General features: G+C 44.1%; 1 protein-coding gene across 1 annotated transcript in view; it reads right to left on the reverse strand.

Moving 5' to 3' along the window:
• Positions 1-180, reverse strand: part of LOC145393931 (protein big brother-like) — a 53,978-nt gene extending 53,798 nt beyond the window's left edge. The window contains exon 1 of the mRNA XM_080267938.1: positions 4-180. Coding sequence (XP_080124064.1) covers positions 4-171 — 168 coding nt within the window. The 5' untranslated portion in view covers positions 172-180. The remainder of the gene's footprint in view (positions 1-3) is intronic.
• Between the last annotated feature and the right edge of the window lie 14,820 nt (positions 181-15,000).

Raw genomic sequence — 15,000 nt, forward strand, 5'->3', positions numbered from 1 at the left:
CACCTCCGTCTCTCTGGCCAGGCGTCGAAACAATTCATCTGACTCAAACTTGGTCTTCTGATCTGGTACGACCCTCGGCATCTTGAACATGAGTCGTGGCTTGGGGGGTCCTCCTTGGGGGTCGTACAGGGGCGGTACCAGGGGCCCGGAGTCGTAGTGGTGACCCAGCATGGTGGTCGTGGTGACGGGGGGTGGGGGAGCCGAGGGGGGTGCTTCGTTCATCATCATCATCTTCAGGGGGTCGTTAAGCGAGGGAGTGGTCGTACCGGTCTGTTGGAGGGTAGTGCGGTTTGATGGAGAGTTGTTGGAGGTCGTTGGGGTCTGAGTGGGTCGTTAGGGGTCTGGGGGTCGTTAGGGCTCGTTGGGGGTCGTTAGGGGTCCGGGGGTCGTTGGGAGTCGTTAGGGGTCTGGGGGTCGTTAGGGGTCCGGGGGTCGTTAGGGTCCGGGGGTCGTTAGGGGTCCGGGGGTCGTTTGGGGTCCGGGGGTCGTTAGGGGTCCGGGGTCGTTAGGAATCCGGGGGTCGTTAGGGGTCTGAGTGGGTCGTTAGGGGTCTGAGTGGGTCGTTAGGGGTCTGAGTGGGTCGTTAGGGGTCTGAGTGGGTCGTTAGGGGTCCGGGGGTCGTTAGGGGTCCGGGGGTCGTTAGGGGTCCGGGGGTCGTTAGGGGTCCGGGGGTCGTTAGGGGTCTGGAGGTCGCTAGGGGTCCGGGGGTCGTTAGGGGTCCGGGGGTCGTTAGGGGTCCGGGGGTCGTTAGGGGTCTGAGTGGGTCGTTAGGGGTCCGGGGGTCGTTAGGGGTCTTGGGGGTCGTAGAGGGACAAAGGGACGATTTTGTAGTTGTTCTCTCTCTCTCTCTCTCTTACTTCCCGACTTCCTTTCTCTCTTTATCCTCTTCCTGTTGCCTGTCTCTGTTCTTCCTCTTCCTCCTTCCGGTCAACCTCTTCCTCCTTCTCCTTCTTTGCTTCTTCCTCTTCCTCTCCTCTCTCTCTTCTCTCCAATTTTTTACCTCTTTCTTCCCTCCTCTTCCGTATTTTCTTTCTCCTCCTCCTCTTCCTCTTCTTCTTCTTAAATAATCACTTTGTCACATCACAAAATATGAGAGTGCGTTTTTCATCATTCCCGTCCATGCCAACGCACCTCAACGCACCCCGATAACGTTTAATATTAGCCAAGGCCTCTCACTCTTCTCTGTTGGTATGGAACAACGCACTCAATTTTCAGCAACGCACTCTACCCTCAGCAACGCACCCTACCCCCCAGCAACGCACTCTATCTTCAGCAACGCACTCTGACCTCAGCAGCGCACTCTACCCTCGGCAACGCACTTTGTCCTCAGCAACGCACTGTACCCTCAGCAACGCACTGTACCCTCAGCAACGCACTCGACCCTCAGCAACGCACTCTGTCCTCAGCAACTCACTCTACCTTCAGCAACGCACTTCAGTTATGTTCATTTCTCACTCGCTTCTTTCCGTCACGCACTTTTTTCTTCCTCTGAAAAGTAAATAATTCGATTCTGTTAATATGAGCCTTACTAACACACTCTAAATTTTTGGCTGTGTTCATTGTTTTTCTTTCCACGCACTTTGTCTTCCGTCACGAGGCCTTTTAAAACGCACTCTTCTCTCTCTCTCTCTCTCTCACCTTCAACACACTACCCAACCCCTTAACCACACTCTAACAGACTCCAACGCACTCCTTTTCAGTCACTCAACCTAACCTCACTCTAACAGCCTCTAACGCACTTTTTCAGCCACTCTAACCATTTTCCTTTACCCTAACGCACCCAGCAACGCACCCTAACACTTTTTCACCATGCCAACGCACTCTAGACCCTCCCGACAGCTTCCAGTGTCTCATACCACACTCTCTCATCCTCCACCGCACTTTAAATTGTCCTTTCCATAACCACATAACGCATCCTAACCGTTTTTTACCACACTACCGCACTTACTCTCACCCATAACGCACTCTTCTTATCGTCCCCGGTGTTTTAAGGGCTGTTTTGCCTTCACTTCAACGCACCCTAATATTTTTCACCATTTTCACCATAGGCACGCACTCTAAATCTTCCCCTTTCCCCTTTCGATTTCCACACACACACACACACACACACACACACACACACACACACACACACACACACACACACACACACACACATACACACACACATACACACACACACACAAACCTCTCCCTTTCCCCTCTCGATTTACACACACACACACACACACACACACACACACACACACACACACCACCGCACCGCACCGCACTCTACCTCCGCACTCTGTCAGCGAGAGCCGAACACTGCCAGTCCGCTCACACCCACAACTGACTAACCGCACTCTGGCAATTTCCCGGCCACCGCACTCTCCACTGCTTCCGTTACCACACACACACACACACACTCGCCACGCACTTTACCTAACGCACTCTATCCCTAACGCACCCCACACGCAAATTTATTCTACATCTTGCGCACTCGTAACGAAATATTTTGCACTCTCCACCTAATGCACTCTTGCTAACGCATTGTACCTAACGCACTCTATCCCCAACGCACCCCACGCAAATTTTTTCTACAACTTGCGCACTCGTAGCGAAATATTTTGCACTGTACGCTTTTGCACTGTCTGACGCACTCTACCTAACGCACTCTCTGTCTAACGCACTCTAACGCACTCTCCACCTAACGCACTCTAACGCACTCTCCACCTAACGCACTCTCTACCTAACACACACTGTCTCTAATGCTCTCTCTACCTAACACTCTATCTGTCTAACTCACTCTACCTAACACACTGTCTACCTAACGCACTCTCTAGCCAACACTTTCTCTACCTAACACTCTACCTAACGCACTCTGTACCTGACACACTCTCTACCTAACGCACTCTGCTTAATGCGCTCTTCCTAACGCACTCCACCCAATGCATTCTAACAACTACCTAATCCACTCACTACTTGACACACTCTACCCCCAACGCACTCTATACGCAGGGCAGTCCTCTTTAGTAACTTATACATTCTCCATCCCAGCACTCAACACACTCTACTTGCTAGAATTTTTCACTATCGCACTCAAAAAACACACTCCACATTAGCTCACGCACTCAACTAACGCACTGTACATGTGAGATTTGGCACTCTGTCCACCAACGCACTCTACAACAAATGATATCGCACTCAGCTAACGCACTCAGCCAACATACTCAAATAACGCACTCAACACAGCAGATTACACACTCAAGGCTTAACCCTTCACACACTTGATTTTTCACTCTGCAGTCACTAACGCACCCTACACTCGGCAGCTCTGCACCCTTTTTAACGCACTCTTCACCCTGGAATTTTCACTCTTCATGTCCTAACGCACTCTGTATCCACTAAAGCACTCTAAACGCAAAGTTACGTCCACTGACGCACTTTTGACGTAAATCTTTGTCCACTAACGCACTTTAGACGCAAACCTACGCTCATTATCGCACTTTAAACGCAAAGCTTCGTCCAGCAACGCACTTTAGACGCAAAACAATGTCGACTAACGCACTCTGGATGCAGAACAACGTCCACTAACGCACTTTAAACGCAAAGCTACGTCCATTAACGCACTTTACATTATCTATAACACTATATGTAGCTACCAACACACTCTAGACCACCTAAAACGCACTCTAAAATACCCAGTAACACTTTCTATCTATCCATGGACTCTACACCCACTAACGCACTCTACCGCCACAGCACACCTACTGACGCAGCCAACGCCACGCAGTAACGCATTCTACACCCACTAACGCACTATCCTTTCCGTAGCACTTCTTCGTGACTCGCATCATATTCTCGCCTTTGCCTACTGTTATAAACTCAGCCATCAGGATAAGAGACGATTCGTTAAATTCGGCTAAACGGATTTTTTACTTTGAAAATTTAAATATTTGAATATAAACCCTGTAACCTCTATAGGCGGGGGAGCAAACCATCCACTCAGGCGATGTAGTACAGTCTAAAAGTGACTCTTCACCGAGTGACAAGCCAAATGGTTTCGTATAACCCAGAAAGACATTTACTACGCTGGGTGGTAACCATATAACTTAGTGACGCCTGGTGGTTTAATGGGTTAAGGCGCACAAAGGTTTACATCAGGGGAAGGGCTTAGTTGTTGCTCACATTATGCTACTCAGGGACGAGGGAGGCTGGTCAAGCCGATGGGACAAAAAAAAAAAAGCGGATGAACGGATGCCTTATTATAGACACGTTTATTATTATTATTATTATTATTATTATTATTATTATTATTGTTATTATTATTATTATTATTATTATTATTATTATTATTATTATTATTACTATTATTATTATTATTATTATTATTATTATTATTATTACTCTTATTATTATTATTATTATTATTACTATTATTATTATTATTATTATTATTATTATTGCTATTATTATTGCTATCATCATCATCATCATCATCATCATCGTCATCATCATTATTATTATTATTATTATTATTATTATTATTATTATTATTACTTTACACTGAGTGACAAGCCAAATGGTTTCCTGTACACCAGGAAACCATTTACTACGCTGGGTGGTAACCATATAACCAAAGTTTGGCGCCTGGTGGTTTAGTGGGTAATTACTGCGCTCCAGTCGGACTGAGCCGGTGAAGGTTTATATCCAAGGGGTGGTTGGGGTTGATTGCTCATGTAATGCCACTCAGGGATGAGTGAGGCTGGTCACTCTCATCTTAAATATCAGGACCATCTGCCTAGGCCAGGGCTCCTACGCTCCTCATGGGGCAACGTAGGATTGGATGATGGATGGATGAATGATATTTCCTAAACTTGGTAAAACAAAAGTACAGTACTACTGCCCAGCATCATTTCCAAGGCACGTCATTGAGATCAGCACCATATTTTAGCACTTGGGTAATAATGTGGTAGGTGGTGGCGACCATCATCCACTCACGTGATGTAGTGCCACCTACCTCTTCCTTAGCCTGTATCATTCTTTTTCTGTGCCTGCCCTCCTCTCTTTCTATTTCTCCCATCTTTCCTGTCACTTCTTATTGCTTTTCTTTCCTTTACAGGTGGCTTTACATTGAGTGACAAGCCAAATGGTTTCCTGTAAGCCAAGAAACCATTTACAACGCTGGGTGGTAACCATATAACCAAACCATACGTGCTCCCTACATGTCAACAAGTGGGTTGGTGGAGGGCTAGTGCCCCTCCCTGTAAAATAGGTAACTCAAAGTCAAGTGGCCACCCCTTACGGGATTATGGCGTCTGGCAATAGATAGATAGATAGATTATTATTATTATTATTATTATTATTATTATTATTATTATTGTTGTTGTTGTTATTATTATTGCTATCATCATCATTATCATCGTCATCATCATCATCATCATTATTATTATTATTATTATTATTATTGTTGTTGTTTTCTTATTATTATTATTATTTATTATTATTATTATTATTGTTGTTGTTTTCTTCTTCTTCTTATTATTATTATTTATTATTATTATTATTATTATTATTATTATTATTATTATGCAAGTGAGATGGAGGAATAGAAGAAGGGAAAGACGAGAGGAAGGAGTAGTTGCAAGGAGAGTGGAAAGGTTACAAGAGGATGAGAAAAAGGCAGAGTATAAGAGAGAAGTGGAGGAACGATTGGGCAAATATGAATTGGAGCAGATGGGGGACGTGGAAGGTGTGTGTAAGATATTTACAGAAGAAATATGTGCAGCATGTGATGTGGTGTGTGGAAGGAAGAGAAGGCGGAGGGGGGTACAAGGAACAGTGTGGTGGACTGAAGAGGTGAAACAGGCTGTGGCACAAAAGAAGAAAGCATACAATGAATGGGTGAGAAATAGGGGCGTGGAAGAAGTTGAGAGGCGGAAGAGAGAGTTATATATAGAAAGAAAGAGAGAGGTGAAAAGATTAGTAAGAGAGAGTAAGAAAAGAGTGGATGAGGAATTTGGAAGGAATTTGAGTGTAAAGTGGAGGGACTGTAAGAAAATGTTCTGGAGAGAAGTGAAAAGAGTAAGACAGGGTGGAAGTGAAGTTAGCAGGGGAGTGAAAGATAAAAATGGTAGATTACTAGTGGAGAAGGGAGAAAAAGTGAGCAGATGGAGAGAACACTTTAAGGAATTGTTGAACGTAGAGAATGGAAGTAATGCAAGTATAAGTGGCTGGGGAATGGCTGGGAGAAGGAGGGAGGTGAGAAGACAGGAAGAAATCAGTAGGATAGAAGTTGTGGAAGCAATGAAGAAAGTTAAATCGGGGAAAGCCCCAGGAATTGATGGAGTGTGTGGTGAAATGCTGAAGCATGGGGGAGAGATAGTAGTAGAATGGATGTGGAAGATGTGCAGATTGGCCTGGGAGGAAGGTAGAGTCCCGGAGGATTGGAAGTCAGGTATAATTATTCCCTTGTACAAAGGAAAAGGGGAAAAAGAAGTGTGTGGGAATCATAGGGGCATTTGTCTTCTTAGTATAATAGGAAAAGTGTATGGTAGGATACTTATAGACAGAGTTAGAGAAAGAACAGAGAAATTAGTTGGAGAAGAACAGGGAGGCTTTAGGAAGGGAAGAGGTTGTGTAGATCAGATATTCATTCTTAGATCTTTAGTGGAAAAGTTTCTAGAGAAGGGAAAGAAGTTGTATGCGGCTTTCATGGATTTGGAGAAAGCATATGACAGGGTGGATAGACAAGGATTGTGGAAAGTGTTAAGTATATATGGAGTAGATGGGAAGTTGTTGAATGCTGTGAAGAGTATGTACGATGGTGCGAAGGCTGCAGTGCGTGTGGATGGTGAACTATGTGAATTTTTCTCTTTGAAAGTTGGTTTGAAACAAGGATGTGTCATGTCTCCATGGTTGTTCAATCTGTACATGGATGGGGTAATAAAAGAGGTACAAGGTAGGGTAGTGGATGTTGGAGTGGCCCTGGTGAGAGAGGATAGTGTTTGGAAACTCCCTGTACTGTTGTTTGCAGATGATACTGTGTTGTTGAGTGAAGACGAAGGGGAGCTGCAAGGCTTGGTGGATGAGTTTGAGAGAGTGTGTAAGAAACGGAACCTAAAGGTGAATGTAGGGAAGAGTAAAGTGATGGTCTTTGAGAGAGGTGAAGTTAGTGAATGTACAGCGAGGTTAGATGGTGAGGAATTGGAAAATGTGAGTACGTTTAAGTATTTGGGTAGTGTGATGAGTAAGGATGGAGGTTTGGAGGGTGAAGTGCTTGAAAGGGTACAGCAGGGAAGAAAGGTTGCTGGTTCCTTGAAAGCAGTGATAAGAAACAGGGAAGTGAGCATGGAAGTGAAAAAGTTACTACATGACAGTATTGTGATACCAATTCTAACGTACGGAAGTGAAGCTTGGACATTGTTGGAAGGACACAAGTCAAGAGTGAGAGCAGTGGAAATGAGTTATTTAAGAGGAGCCTGTGGAGTCACGTGGAGAGACAGGCTGACGAATGAGGATATAAAGGAGCGTTGTGGTGTGGATGTGGATGTGATAGGAAGCGTTATGAGGAACACACTGAGGTGGTTTGGCCATGTGGAGAGGATGGAGGGCGAAAGACTGACGAAGAGAGTGTATGTGAGTGAGATGGAGGGGGGAAGAGGGAGGGGGAGGCCGAGGATGAGATGGAGGGATGGGGTGGAGAGGTATATGAGAGAGGGGGGTGTGAGTTGGGAGCAGGGCAGTGAAATGGCGGGGGACAGGGCGACTTGGAGGCGATTTGTTTGTGGCTACCCCAAACGAGATTGAGGCGTCTGGCAATAGATAGATAGATAGATAGATTATTATTGTTCTTATTGTTATTATTATAATAATAATAATAATAATAATAATTATTATTATTAAAAACCTCATATTTTGTACAGTTCTTATTGATATTGTTTTTTTTGAGGGGGGGGGAGGGGGAGAGATTTAGAAGCCTGGCATATCAGGACTGTTTGAGATAGTGTTTGAGATAGTGTTTGAGATAGTGTTTGAGATAGTGTTTGAGATAGTGTTTGAGAGACTGTTTGAGAGACTGTTTAAGAGACTGTTTGAGATACTGTTTGAGATAGAGACTGTTTGAGAGACTGTTTGAGAGACTGTTTAAGAGACTGTTTGAGATACTGTTTGAGAGACTGTTTGAGAGACTGTTTGAGATAGAGACTGTTTGAGATACTGTTTGAGAGACTGTTTAAGATACTGTTTGAGAGACTGTTTGAGATAGAGACTGTTTGAGATACTGTTTGAGAGACTGTTTAAGATACTGTTTGAGAGACTGTTTGAGAGACTTTGAGATACTGTTTGAGAGACTGTTTAAGATACTGTTTGAGAGACTTGCTTGAGACACTGTTTGAGAGACTGTTTGAGATACTGTTTGAGATAGTGTTTGAGAGACTGTTTGAGATAGTGTTTGAGATAGTGTTTGAGATAGTGTTTGAGATAGTGTTTGAGATACTGTTTGAGATAGTGTTTGAGATAGTGTTTGAGATACTGTTTGAGATAGTGTTTGAGATAGTGTTTGAGATACTGTTTGAGAGACTGTTTGAGATAGTGTTTGAGATAGTGTTTGAGATAGTGTTTGAGATACTGTTTGAGATAGTGTTTGAGATAGTGTTTGAGATAGTGTTTGAGATACTGTTTGAGAGACTTTGAGATAGTGTTTGAGATACTGTTTGAGATACTGTTTGAGAGACTTTGAGATAGTGTTTGAGATACTGTTTGAGAGACTTTGAGATAGTGTTTGAGATACTGTTTGAGATACTGTTTGAGAGACTTTGAGATAGTGTTTGAGATACTGTTTGAGAGACTTTGAGATAGTGTTTGAGATACTGTTTGAGAGACTTTGAGATAGTGTTTGAGATAGTGTTTGAGATAGTGTTTGAGATAGTGTTTGAGATAGTGTTTGAGATACTGTTTGAGATAGTGTTTGAGATAGTGTTTGAGATACTGTTTGAGAGACTGTTTGAGATAGTGTTTGAGATAGTGTTTGAGATAGTGTTTGAGATAGTGTTTGAGATAGTGTTTGAGATAGTGTTTGAGATAGTGTTTGAGATAGTGTTTGAGATAGTGTTTGAGATAGTGTTTGAGATAGTGTTTGAGATACTGTTTGAGATAGTGTTTGAGATAGTGTTTGAGATAGTGTTTGAGATAGTGTTTGAGATAGTGTTTGAGATAGTGTTTGAGAGACTGTTTGAGATAGTGTTTGAGATAGTGTTTGAGATAGTGTTTGAGATAGTGTTTGAGATAGTGTTTGAGATAGTGTTTGAGATACTGTTTGAGATAGTGTTTGAGATAGTGTTTGAGATAGTGTTTGAGATAGTGTTTGAGATACTGTTTGAGATAGTGTTTGAGATAGTGTTTGAGATAGTGTTTGAGATACTGTTTGAGATACTGTTTGAGATAGTGTTTGAGATAGTGTTTGAGATACTGTTTGAGATCCTGTTTGAGATAGTGTTTGAGATAGTGTTTGAGATAGTGTTTGAGAGACTGTTTGAGAGACTGTTTGAGAGACTGTTTGAGATAGAGACCTGGGTATACTAGTGCACCTGGTATACTGGTGCACCTGGTATACTAGTGCACCTGGTATACTAGTGCACCTGGTATACCAGGTGCACCTGGTATACTAGTGCACCTGGTATACTGGTGCACCTGGTATACTGGTGCACCTGGTATACTGGTGCACCTGGGTATACTGGTGCACCTGGTATACTGGTGCACCTGGGTATACTGGTGCGCCTGGTATACTGGTGCACCTGGGTATACTGGTGCACCTGGTATACTAGTACACCTGGTATACTGGTGCACCTGGGTACTGATATTGACATCCAACAAATACTTTATAAGATATTGAGGAAAATCAAAATGGCCGCCTCATGCCTGAAAGTGTTAAATCAGAAAGTATTTGACCGATTTTGGCCAAACTCGGTGGAAAGGCAGTGGGTCAAGAGTGAACATGATTTACATAGTGTGAATGAGAGAGGGGTGTGTGAGTTGGGAGCAGGGCAGTGAAATGGCGGGGGACAGGGCGACTTGGAGGCGATTTGTTTGTGGCCACCCCAAACGGGATTGAGGCGTCTGGCAATAGATAGATAGGTAGAAAGAATGACCTTGACCTTGACCTCAGTGTTTCAAGTCAAAATCTGAAAAAAAGATTGAGTTACACCAAAAGTCCCGAAATATTACGTCTAGTGATAAAGTATTTTCATCTGTAATGTGGAGTTCTTTGAATATTGCTTCAGGATGTTCAGAATCTGTCTATCTATCTATTGCCAGACGCCTTAATCCCGTAAAGGGTGGCCAAACACAAATCGCCTCCATGTTGCCCTGTCCCCCGCCATTTCACTGCCCTTCCCCCTAGCTCATATATCTCTCCACTCCATCCCTCCATCTCATCCTCGGCTTCCCCCCCTCCACCTCACTTACATACGCTCTCCTCGTTAGTTTTTCGCTCTCCATCCTCTCCACATGGCCAAACCACCTCAGTGTGTTCCTCATAACGCTTCCTATCACATCCACATCCACACCACAACGCTCCTTTATATCCTCATTCGTCAGCCTGTCTCTCCATGTGACTCCACAGGCTCCTCTTAAATAACTCATTTCCACTGCTCTCACTCTTGACTTGTGTCCTTCCAACAACGTCCAAGCTTCACTTCCATACGTTAGAGTTGGTGTCACAATACTGTCATGTAGTAACTTTTTCACTTCCATGCTCACTTCCCTGTTTCATATCACTGCTTTCAAGGAACCAGCAACCTTTCTTCCCTGCTGTACCCTTTGAAGTACTTCATTCTAATTGTTATTATTATTATTATTATTACTATTATTATTTTAGATGTTATTAAAACTTGCCACATGCCTGTGATAAGTGTTGTTGTTTTTGTCACTATTCTTATTCTTCGTTCCGCCTACACAGTATCTGGCCATTACTGGGAGGCTGTTTGGCCAATAGCCTTCAAACTCTGTCAGGTTAATGGGCCAGCTGGCGGCTTGTTGTGGCCAGATACGATGGCCATCCATCAACCGGATCACCGGATGTTATTCACAGTATAAAACATCGCATTCCGGGATGCTGTCTCAGAAACTGCTGAAGCCACAGCTGACATTTGACACCAATACAGCCATAAGCCGGACGCAGTGCTGAAGGAGTGTGGTTCCAGTCGGTGGATTATTCTCTGAGATCGGCTGGGGTAAAAAATTGGCACTTTTGCGGATATTCTGGATGTCAGGTAATTTACCATGAAGGATTAAAGCCAGAGCCAGCACACTTGGTGGACTTATGGACTGTGATGACCTAAGGTGACCTGCACAAGATCAGTCACCTTGACCTCAAAGTCCCTCTATAGCTCGGCTTCTAGTAGGCAATGGCTGTGGCAAGTTTTTCTGTATCAAAATTGTCAGTGGATAATTTAACCGAGTTCTAGTTATTATTATTTCTACCTCCAGACGATCTTTCAGATCATCAGAATAACATCTAGGAAAGAGAGAGAGAGAGGGGGGGGAGGGAGGAAGACTTGAAAAATATCAAAAATTCGTTGCCATAGCAACGTCAGTTGGGGTGAAAATTAGTCATATGCAAAATAAAACGCAAAGGAAGAGGTGTCAAGGATTTCCCCCATCATTTCTACTCTTTCGTCACGAAGAAGTGCTATGCAAGGGATAAAGAGCCCTAGTCGTTTGACAAGAGATTAACACTAGAATAATCATGCAAAGTGCCGTGGAAAAGACGCAGAACCCTGGTATTGTTTTTTTTCTGGCACTGAGCTACGTGAAATAAGCTGCCAAAAGGAAGGAAAAATTGGAAAAAGAGGAGGGAGAAGAAGAGGAAGAAGAAAGGAGAAGGAGAAGAAGAAGAGGAGGAGGAGGAGGAGGAGAAGAAGGGAAGTAGTATTAAATGAAGAAAACACTGAATTAAAGTTGCCAAATATATGTAAACCAGAGCTCACTTGCGCACCCCACACCAACCAGCACAAGACTGAGGGACTTTGCATGTCATACCCCCGATCGCCAAGCCACGCCCACCTCTTCCACCTGGGTGCTGATTGGTCGAGAGGAGGAGCTGAGAGGCGGGGCTTGGTCGGCTTTAAGAGGCTCCTGGACGCTGATCGGCTGGGGGCGGTGACATAAGCCCCGCCTACCTCCCCTCAAGACCTATATAATGAAGTGCTTCGTGAAATATTGGTCATTCGAGAGGTTGGTGCAGTGATTAAAGAAGTAGTTTATCTATTCACCTATCTGTCTACAGTTAGAACATTACTGCTGTAAGGGGTGGCCACAAACAAATCCCAAACCTGTTGCCCTTTCCCCTGCCATTTCGGTGCCCTCCCTCTCCAACTTACACTCCCCTCACTTATATACCTCTCTACTCCATCCCTCATCACATTCTCGGTCTCCCTCTCCCCCCCTCCCTCTCACTCACTCATACACTCTTTTAGTTAGTCTCACTCCCCATCCTCCCCACATGGCCAAACCACCACAGTGTGTTCCTCATAACGCTTCCTATCAAATCCACATCCGCACCACAACGCTCCTTTATATCCTCATTTGTCAGCCTGTCTCTCCATGTGACTCCACAGGCTCCTCTTAAATAACTCATTTCCACTGCTCTCACTCTTGGCTTGTATCCTTCCAACAACGTCCAAGCTTCACTTCCATACGTTAGAGTTGGTATCACAATACTGTCATGTAGTAACTTTTTCACTTCCATGCTCACTTCCCTGTTTCTTATCACTGCTTTCAAAGAACCAGCAACCTTTCTTCCCTGCTGTACCCTTTCAAGCACTTCACCCTCCAAACCTCCATCCTTACTCATCACACTACCCAAGTACTTAAACGTACTCACAGTTTCCAATTACTCATCATCCAACCTCACTGTACATTCACTAACTTCACCTCTCTCAAAGACCATCACTTTACTCTTCCCTACAATCATCTTTACATTCCGTTTCTTACACACTCTCCCAAACTCATCCACCAAGCCTTGCAGCTCCCCTTCGTCTTCACTCAACAACACAGTATCATCTGCAAACAACAGTACAGGGAGTTTCCAAACACTATCCTCTCTCACCAGGGTCACTCCAACATCCACTGCCCTACCTTGTACCTCTTTTGTTACCCCATCCATGTACAGATTGAACAACCATGGAGACATGACACATCCCTGTTTCGACCCAACCTTCAAAGAGAAAAATTCACATAGTTCACCATCCACACGCACTGCAGCCTTAGCACCAGCATACATACTCTTCACAGCATTCAACAACTTCCCATCTACTCCATATATTCTTAATACTTTCCACAATCCTTGTCTATCCACCCTGTCATATGCTTTCTCCAAATCCATGAAGGCCACATACAACTTCTTTCCCTTCTCTAGAAACTTTTCCACTAAAGATCTAAGAATGAATATCTGATCTACACAACCTCTTCCCTTCCTAAAGCCTCCCTGTTCTCCTCCAACTAATTCCTCTGTTATTTCCCTAACTCTGTCAATAAGTATCCTACCATACACTTTTCCTATTACACTAAGAAGACAAATGCCCCTATGATTACCACACACTTCTTTTTCCCCTTTTCCTTTGTACAAGGGAATAATTATACCTGACTTCCAATCCTCTGGGACTCTGCCTTCCTCCCAGGCCAATCTGCACATCTTCCACATCCATTCTACCACTATCCCCCATGCTTCAGCATTTCACCACACACTCCATCAATTCCTGGGGCTTTCCCCAGTTTGACTTTCTTCATTGCTTCCACAACTTCTATCCTACTGATTTCTTCCTGTCTTCTCACCTCCCTCCTTCTCCCAGCCATTCCCCAGCCACTTATACTTGCATTACTTTCATTCTCTATGTTCAGCAATTCCTTAAAGTGTTCTCTCCATCTGCTCACTTTTTCTCCCTTCTCCACTAGTAATCTACCATTTTTATCTTTCACTCCCCTGCTAACCTCACTTCCACCCTGTCTGACTCTCTTCACCTCTTTCGAGAACATTTTCTTACATTCCCTCCACTTTCCACTCAAATTCCTTCCAAATTCCTCATCCACTCACTCTTTCTTACAAATCTTTTCACCTCTCTCTTCCTTTCTACATATAACTCTCTCTTCTGTCTCTCAACTTCCTCGACTCCCATGTTTCTCATCCACTCACTTCTTTTGTGCCACAGCCTGTCTCACCTCTTCATTCCACCATGCTGTTCCTTGCACCCCCTTTCGTCTTCTCTTCACCCCACACACCATCTCACATGGTGCACAGATTTCTTCTGTGAATATCTTGCACACACCTTCCACGTCCCCCGTCTGCTCCAATCCATATTTACCCAATCGCTCCTCCACTTCTCTTTTATATTCTGCCCTTTGTCCATCCTCATGTAACCTTTCCACTCTCCTTGTATGGACTGTACTACTTCCTCCTGTCCTTCCCTTCTGCTCCTCCAATTCATTTGGACCTTGATTCTGATCACCACCAAGTATTGGTCAGAAAGTCCACTCCCCCAGCCTCTATAAGCTCTTGCATCCATTACACATCTTCGCATCCTTTCATCCACACACACATATTCAATCATTGCCTTCCTTTCATTCAGTTCACCACCCACCCTTCTCATTACTCGCCATGTATACCTGTGGATCATTTTGTGCCTGAAGAGGGTATTGGCTATCACCAACCCCCTCCCAGCACAAATGTCCACTAACGCACTGTCATTCTCATCTATCTCAGCAGGCACACCTCACTCACCAACTATTCCATCCACCTTCACATTCCCTACTTTATCATTCATATCGCCAATCAAAAACACTCTCTCATTCCTTCCAAACCTTTCCATGCACACTTCCACATTTGTCCAGAACTCTTCTCTCACTCTTCTAGCACGATCTTGCGTTGGTGCATACACGCACACAATCACCCACATTTGTATTCCAACTTTCAATCTTACCCACACAATCCTTGACCCAACTGATCCATACTCTGTTATACTG

This window comes from Coenobita brevimanus, chromosome 3 (assembly GCF_032717465.1).
Source record: "Coenobita brevimanus isolate Jiangsu-jjx chromosome 3, ASM3271746v2, whole genome shotgun sequence".
Lineage (NCBI taxonomy): Eukaryota > Metazoa > Arthropoda > Malacostraca > Decapoda > Coenobitidae > Coenobita > Coenobita brevimanus.